The 8,570-nt window shown below is 34.8% G+C and overlaps 1 protein-coding gene across 7 annotated transcripts; it reads left to right on the plus strand.

Annotated features, from left to right (window-relative positions):
- Positions 1-203: 203 nt before the first annotated feature.
- Positions 204-5,639, plus strand: LOC110885992. 7 transcript variants are annotated; one of them, XM_035978681.1, is made up of 8 exons: positions 204-461; positions 766-886; positions 1,351-1,416; positions 1,528-3,066; positions 3,162-3,231; positions 4,051-4,142; positions 4,423-4,528; positions 4,941-5,639. In XM_035978681.1, exons 6-8 carry the CDS (start codon positions 4,068-4,070, stop codon positions 5,420-5,422), a joined length of 663 nt encoding a protein of 220 aa, XP_035834574.1. In that variant the 5' UTR covers positions 204-461; positions 766-886; positions 1,351-1,416; positions 1,528-3,066; positions 3,162-3,231; positions 4,051-4,067; the 3' UTR covers positions 5,423-5,639. The 7 variants fall into 7 exon arrangements, with proteins under 7 accessions (XP_035834574.1, XP_035834573.1, XP_035834571.1 ...); XM_035978680.1 differs by having other exon boundaries at positions 1,528-1,751; positions 2,809-3,231; XM_035978678.1 differs by having other exon boundaries at positions 1,528-3,231.
- The last annotated feature ends 2,931 nt before the right edge of the window (positions 5,640-8,570 follow it).

An 8,570-nucleotide genomic window follows, 5' to 3' on the forward strand; every position in this document is an offset into this window, starting at 1 on the left:
TAAAGAAATTCATTGGATTTCAAATTCCTCCCTCCCCCAACCAAGATCAATTTTACAAAGAAAAACTTCCTAATTCCATTCCATTCCATTTCATGAAACGAACGCTACCTAAAGCTTTTCTAGAGGGGTTGAATTGGTGCTTTCACCAAACTTTTAAGACGCCAAAAGGGCAATCTTGACATTGCACCTTTGTTGACGCTTCAAGTAGCTAGCAGAAATAGAGACCGATCACCTTTCCAGAGCTCAGAAAACATTTTCTCTTTCTTTCTCTTCCAAACCTCTGGCTCCAGTCCCTGATGAATGAAACCGTGGTAGTGTGTTAAGGGGTTGTGCAAAAAGCCATGGCCTTTAAACCCTAGCAACAAAAAGCATCCAAATCGTTAGGGTTTATTTCTTCCGTTGATATTCAATAACTTTAAAAGGTTCTTCAAAGATGTCGAAATCCAAGAGAGATCCAGTAGGTAAATCGTTCATTATTTCTTTCATAGTCTAGATATCTGGTTTCATTTTGTCTGTAAAAATGAAATTGAAGCTAATTGTTTAATCAATTTGATCATAATGAATTGCGTTTGGATTACTTTCAAGTATTGTTCCAGATCTACATGCATTCACAACATTAAAAATTGACATCTGAACTCATATGATACAATTTTTTTTTGCTAATTTATTTAATCAAGTTTTTAGGGTTTGTTTAAAGATTTCATATTTGTTACAAGTTGATTTAGCTTTGTATGAATTTGTGGTAATCTGTCCGCAAATATGCAGTGACGTTGTCAAAAAAAAAAAAAAAAGGAATGCATCATAAAGAGAACATACTGACCAGCTTTGAGAACACGAGGAATCTCAAGTTTAAGCAGCTCGGAGAGCAACTCAAATCCACTAGCAGGTGCTTAATAATGTTTCATTTTATTAAATTTATTGGATAATATTTGAATTAGTGGTGGCATTGGGTTTGTGGGTTGAATTGATGCGATTGTGTCAAAGATATCAACCCGTATAACTAGAATACAGGTATGTGTGACCACTATTTACTCAACGTCTCTACGGGCTGTAATCATTTTGTAAGTTAAGGTGAAAGTGGCTGATCTTATAAAGAAACTTTTATTAACGTTATTTTAAAACGACTCTGATTCATAGGTTCATACCTATATGTACTAAAAAACTAGATGAAAGAAAAGTTGATACAAGTTGATTGGATGTTTATGTGATCAATTTAACTTACAATTGAATATGAATTGCAATATGAAAATTTGACTTTTTTGATGTGAATGATCTTTTATAATAATAGTCTAGGTTTTCTTGTTATTTGCTGAATTGTTGAATAATAGTTAAAAGTGCCTACTTGGATAGGTGATAATGAAGAAGAAGAGTTTGTAGGCGTTGGTGCTCGATTTGGTCCTACTTTGGAAAAGTGAGGTGAATGTCATATGGGAAAGGACATTGCTTGTTTGTTTGTTTTATAATAATAGTCTTTGTTTGTTTCTTTGTTTTCTGACTGGATGTTATTTTTTTTTGTTGGCGTTGTAGAATATAGAGAGTTCAAAGATTGAGCATGCAAAGAGGGTGGAACAATTGAGGAAAATGGAGCTTAAAAGGGCTGATTATATGAAGACTGAGAAAGCAAAAAAAGAGGTTGAGAAATTGGAGTCTATAATGATGGTTTCTTCGCAGGCGATCGAGTCAACGTCGGATGAAATAGTCAAACTCCGAGAGGAAGAGCTTTACCCGCAACTTGTTGAGCTTGTTAAAGGGTTAGTCTTCTTTTTTTAACTTCATTTTGATTATGATCATATTGAACATGAACTGGTTGAAATCATGGAGCCATGACCCAAGTCCCAAACCATGGTTCGGTTTTTATTTAAGAGATATTAAATCAAGTATGAGAGTTTGATTCAAACTGGTTTTCACGGTCTTGCTCTGGCATGGCTAAGAAGTTGAAACCGAGTAGAGACAGTTTAGTGTCATGGTTCTAGCCAAAGCTACCAAACTGTGAAACAAATCACCTGAGACCCTTACATTCCTTTGTGACAAACTCACAAATTCATCCACTCGCATTTAATGGAACATACAAATGTAAATAGTGCGTGCTTTCACCTTTCCCCTACCTTTTCTTCACTAAGACTATATGGTGTGGGTCGCGCCACATAAGCGAGGGGCTTTATCGTTAACTTGCACGCTGTGGGATAACACCCCTTTAAAGCCCCCTTTAACTATTTAAAAAAAGAAAAAGAAATTAGAATATAAAAACGATTCTGATTGGCTAAAGTCTAAACCACGTGGGACCCCTCCTCTCCTTCCTTTTACCCCCGCCATTGCTTTGGCTGACGTGGGGCGGCGTTGGGGGTGCCATCATGCACACATGGGCATGGGCCGCTACCCCACACTGTATAGCCTAATAGTATAGGAGAGAAAATTTTCCTTCCCCTCCCCCTGTTAAATGAGACTCGGGAACATATGCACTTTCGGTGACTTGCAACCTGAAGTCCAGGATTAAGAGAATGGAAAAAAGTGTTGGCTAACTTAGGTAACTGGCTGCTGCCATATATTGTAACTTGTGCTTTTCTTTATGTAAAATACTTGGTTCTTCTGTTATAATTCAGTTTCAAGTTTTCAGTTTTCATTTTTCTCTTTGTAGAATATAGGATTACTTTTTTATAAGTTCAATGTTGTGGTGAGTGAGAGTGAGGCATGTTTTGGTGCACAAACCATATGGTTATGCCAAGAACTCTTTTGGAACAGAAAACATTTTGAAAGTTTATATGTATGTATTATGTGTATTTTTTTAACTTTAGATGCTTAGAGATGCAGGATTCGAGAAGTGATAGCAGAGGATCGAACAAAATAGGTTCTTTCATATAACCTCATTGATAATTTTATTCAAAAGTTTACATATTATTGAAATAATATGCTAATTATACATGCCACACTAATAATTTATAAAAAGTTGGACAATCAGTTTTTGTGGGCCTATTTGAATCTGTAAAAAAAGGACACATTTTGACCCGTTACCCATATTGTCTCACTCATCATCGCTCAAAATCGAACATCTGAATGTCAATTTCAAAGGTACGGTTACTCAATTGTTTCATCGCTTATGTTGATTATGCTGTGTTTTTGTTTTTGTTTATGCTCCAACTAAACTCCTGTCAATGTAAACCCAGGCGTCACAGACTTTAGAGAATAGTCCAATGTTGATGATGGGTTGTTTCCAAGGCTAAACAACTCAATAAGGTATGTTTTTCTACTTGTATTACTGTTCTAGAATAATATTGTAGTTTGTATATCTAAAAGGATAAAACAGGGTGTTCTAAACATTTTTGTAGGTGAGGGGATTTGGCGATAACCATCTTTCCTTTGTTTTTATGTTATTTATTTATATTGATTATTATTATTATTATTATATGGCATAAGATGATTAGAGTAGGCATACCCTAATGCACTTTCAACCATTCAAACTTTAATTAATGCTGCGGTATCACGTAATGGTCGCAATGCAGCCTTGGTTATTCGCCTTCATTTTCATGATTGTTTCGTTCAGGTTATGATCGTACTATATTGTTTCTTAGAAAGTGATAAATGGAACTGTAATTAATTCTTATTTTACCCAGGTTGGTTGGGTTAGCCGTATCAGTCAAAACAGTTAGGTTTGGTGGTTTGGACCGACTTCTTTCTTATTTTTCTTCATAATTGTGAGTTTGTATTAAGATGTTCAAAATGATAAGGATAATTTGTAAATATGTTACATATATACATAATTATAATTGCATGTTTTAAAATGAACCATAATTGCATGTTTTAAAATGAACCAAAAAAATATAAAGGTTAAGCAGCTGATTCAAATTACGTGGTTGGTTTTGAGTTCCAGCCCATCAGCCAATCGTAAACCTGGTTGTCCAAACTGTAAATCGTGGACCGGCCGTATGAATCTCGGACCACTTGGACTTGTGGTTTGGATAGTTTGGTCGGTTTTGATTGTTTATGAACACCCCTGATAAATAAAATTCTTGATTATATGTAATTGGTATCTTATGGGTGTCTTCATTTTGACAGGAACCTTCACTTTGTATATGCTACTGTGTGCTGCTACGATCGCGTGTGTGTTCATTTTGGTGCCAGAAACAAAGGGAAAGACATTGGAGGAGGTACACTTTTCCCTGAGATAAAATGCTCTGCTGCTGCTTCATCCTTGTGTTCTATTAGATGTTTAAATAGCCTTTCTTTTATTCTTTTGTGGTGCTGGTAGGGGTTGTAATCTATTTGGAATTTATGATAATTGTATGGGAATGCAATGAACTTTAGAAGTACCGAATGGTTTATGACTTAAATTATCAACTTTTTGTGTGGTTTAGAGTCATATTTTGCGCAGCCCTTTAGGTTATTGGGGTTGACTGGAGAATAACTTTTTATGGTTATTTGTTGCAGGTTATTGACGCCAAAGGAGTTGTTTACCATGAGGATGTTATGGTGAATAAGATGTTCACAAAGCTTTCAGCCAGAAAAGGACGCTGCGATATTTACTGGATCAGAGGTATGCGGTGTGTATTTTATGGGCAATGTCGACCCGTTTAATTATGGATGGGTCGATTCAGGTCATTAATTACCTTTACCGATAAGCGAGTCAAGTAGATCAGGTAAGGTTAAGATGGGTTTGGCTGAAACATTTCATGTTTTTGGTCAAAGCGGGTCGGATCGTGCATGTTGTGTAATTGGTGATATTTAAATACGTGTCTTAACAGTTGGTTAGTCTACACGCCAACACTTTCGTTGCCTTTATTTTAATTACGAGTGAGATTTTACTTGGTACGTTTGCTTGTTTGAATAACTAATATTTTTAACTATTCGGGTGGATCGCTAAGCCCTTTTGACCCGTGTTCTTTTAGGTAGGTTTTTAAATAATACCGGGTCAACCCATTTAAGATTAAACAAAACCTTAATTGTAGGGAAATGGGTCAAATTCTTTATTTTAGTGTTGGTTAAAGAGATTGATTTTAAAACTAAATCAGTTGAGAAAAAGAAGCCAAAACATAAGGACGACGAAAAAAACCCGAAGAAAGATAAAGAGAAAAAGAAAAAGGAGTCAGAAAGGGAAGACGAAAATGCCGACAAGAAAGAAAAGAAGAAAGACGATGGTGGAGAAACAAATGAAGGAGATAAAGTGCTGGGACCTGGTTCGGGGATTGTAAGATTTAAATCGTCTCCGAAAGTCTCTGTATATGGTGGCTCTCCTACCACGACTATAGCAAAGTCTTCCGAAAACAGGAAAGTGGAAACTCCAGAAGAGAAGAGAGAGTACGGAGAACCCGAAGAAAGTAGTTTGACTTTAGGTAATCTTGGTTGGGATTCTTGTTGTGGATCACTTCAGTGTTTGGATCAACTGTTTTTTCCCACAGCTGAGAGGATTGTTGTACCTGTAAAATACTAATTTAACCCATGGGTTAGGCGGGTTGGGTGATGGGTCAAAGTGGCTTACAGCCTAACTGGTCAATTTCAAATTCGGGTTAAAATGGGTATGCATGCGTGGTTGGGTTGATGCACCAAACTTCTCTTTAACTTTTTAAATAGCAATGTATAAGATATAACTACAAAAACCAAATTTGTGATTAAGGTAACCAATTTCAGTCATCAACTAATTTTAGGCCAGAAAACACATGAACTTTAAAGTTGTTATAAGGTAACCAATTTCCAAAAGTTTAGATGGGTAGAAAAATGCACACTTGGTGACTTGTTGGTAACTTTTGACCATGTTGACTTCTTTAAATAGAAGGATTTACAAGTCTCTATGCTCCTGTTAAATTTGGAGTTAACAAAGTTAAAAGAAGATTAGGGTATGTGGATATCATAACTGAATCTGATATCACTAGGAATAGGTGTGGTTCGTAAGAGACATCATAACTGAATCTGATATCACTCGGGACACCCGCCGCAACGCGCGGGCATTTCCACTAGTAATTAATATGAGTGTTATTATAATTAATATGAGTTTTTCATAATTAATATTAGTGTTATTGATATTAATATGAGTTTTTTTTATGATTAATATTAGTGTTATGGATATTAAAAAGAGAAAACAAAAAAAAATTTAAAAATATATGCCGCATATAGAGCTAGACTGGACGTATAGTGTGGTCCAAAAGACCATTATAGTCCTGTTTTGCCCCCAATCTAGGCCTAACTCAGGGGTAAAATGGTAATTTGCATTATATACATATGCCTCATATAGGCCAATACTATGCATATAAGAAAGGCAAAAAAGACCAATTTACCCCAGTCTAGGCCTAACTCAGCGGTAAAATGGTCTTTTTTGTCTATACGCCTCATATAGGCCTAAACGAGGCATATAAAACAAAATATGACATAATCAGAGATTCTCTTGGAAATTGAAAAGGTTATACGCGACGTATAAACCTATACGAGGCGTATACAAGAGTGTGTAAATAGGGATTAGGGTGTGTGAATATGTAGACCCTATTTTTATAATGATATATAGCTTTTTATTATTTTATTATTTAATATAGTATAATAGTTTATTATTATATTTACTTTTAATAACATCTTTTTAATTTTTTTCTTTAAAAAAATATATTTCCTTTACCATTTTTTAATAATTGTTTTTTTCTTTTTTTAAAACATATATTAATTTATCGATTAATTTGATACTTCATTAATAATTTACGTTATAACTTTTTTCTAAAAACTTAAGTACGTAGTTTTGCTTAATTTTTTCTCTAACATTCTCTTATAAGTTTTGTTAAAAACGAAGTTCTACTCAAAATAAAGTATTTATTTAGTATCATAAAACAGTATGATGATAAACTACATCGTTCTAATGGTTTGTCTTTCTAAACAACTTGTTTTATTTTCAAATCATGTTTGTTTTACATTATCGTTTACTCGGTTTCGCCGCAACGCATGACGTAAAAAAACTAGTATAACTTACCCCCCACGGGCACCCAAAGACTTTTTTATAACATCGATATTTTCTTCACCATATAAAAAATGGTGATTTTCATGGCCATATAAGTAGGATACTTTTATACAATAGTTAAATACGATAATTAAATGTGTATAAAAATGGTGATTTTTAGTCATATCTATAATACTATATAAAGCAAATGTGATGTATAAGATTGTAATTTTATCACGCATATAAATTTTGATGCATTATGTACAAGAGATCAAGCCATTTTAAAGGGGGCAAACTGAGACAATGTCCAAACTTTTAAGATGCCCAAAAGTTGTTATTGTACGTATACTTACTCGTCTTTTTATATTCTTTAACATCAATGTACTTAAATATAAACTAAAATGCTTTATAAAACTTTTTTATGTTGTAATGGTGTAATGTTAAGGATACATTTATGAAACTTGAAAACACAGTAGCAATCAATTATAGGGTAAAGTTCTTGTACAAATCTTAACATACTAAACATACAAATTGAAGGAAAACTCAAAAAGATAAGGTGACATTTTTGTAATTATCAAGGGTAAATTACTTTTTGAGTCCCTATGTTTTATGTGTTTTAACTAGTTGAGTCCAAAAGCAAAAAGTTTAACGACCTGAGTCCCTATAAGCATTTTTCTTTAACCATTTGAGTCCAAATTTCTAACATTGTTAGAATTTTATGTTAGCTTTTCATTAAAAGACTAAAATGCCCCTGCATATTATTATTATTATTATTTATTAATATAATACATAAATACTAACACACACTCACATCAGTTGATTAGTCTGTCTCCCCCTTCTCTCTCAGACACACCACCATCACCACCACCAACCTAACGCCGCCACCATCACCACCACCATCCTAACGCCGCCACCGCCGCCACCACCACCATAACGCCGCCGCCACCCTAACAGGGCCACAATCACTGTCGCACCACCCTAACAGGGCCACCATAAGTCTCTCTCTCTCTCTCACTCACTCTCTCTCTCTCTCTAAACACCACCAAGAACCACCCTAACCATCACACACCACCACCGTACAACACCTCATCCTGCTGACCACAACCACCTCACCTGCAGGCTACAACCATACACCACCATCACCACAATAAACCACCTTCGGCCCCACCTCCGACGGTACCATCACTGAAACCCTAAAACCGCTGCTGCTACTGAAACCCTAAACCGACATCACCGCTGTCACCGTCAAAGCCGCTACTGAAACCCTAAAAACACAGACTTTATGTAAGAAGTTGAACAGAATATCAAGATTTGAAAGATCTTGAAACAATGGAATATTTGACCAGTAAAAGCTGATATTTCATTTCTGGGTTTTTCTAAAACAAGATTATCCCCATATCTAAAAGCATTCAATCAAGAACCCTAAAAATTATTCAAAAAAAAAAACATCTATCCACTTCAGATTGATCAAAAATCAAGTGGGTAATCATAAAAACACAGACTTTGATGACCACAAATTAAAAAAAAAAAAAAACTTAAAAACATTATCCCCAAATCGGAAATTATTCAATCAAGAACCCTAATAAAGATGTACAAAACTGAAATTAGATGGTTAAAGATTAACCCCTAGATCAAACAAAAGAAAACCCCATAACAAAATCAAGTG

This window comes from Helianthus annuus, chromosome 10, assembly GCF_002127325.2.
Source record: "Helianthus annuus cultivar XRQ/B chromosome 10, HanXRQr2.0-SUNRISE, whole genome shotgun sequence".
NCBI classification, from domain to species: Eukaryota; Viridiplantae; Streptophyta; class Magnoliopsida; order Asterales; family Asteraceae; genus Helianthus; species Helianthus annuus.

What these genes read in the sequence shown, in the direction of transcription:
- LOC110885992 (XM_035978678.1), top strand. Translation starts at nt 4,068, where the DNA reads ATGCTACTGTGTGCTGCTACGATCGCGTGTGTGTTCATTTTGGTGCCA. An exon ending in AGGGAAAGACATTGGAGGAG is followed by an intron (nt 4,143 to 4,422) that starts GTACACTTTTCC and finishes TATTTGTTGCAG; the next exon opens with GTTATTGACGCCAAAGGAGT. An exon ending in CGATATTTACTGGATCAGAG is followed by an intron (nt 4,529 to 4,940) that starts GTATGCGGTGTG and finishes CCTTAATTGTAG; the next exon opens with GGAAATGGGTCAAATTCTTT.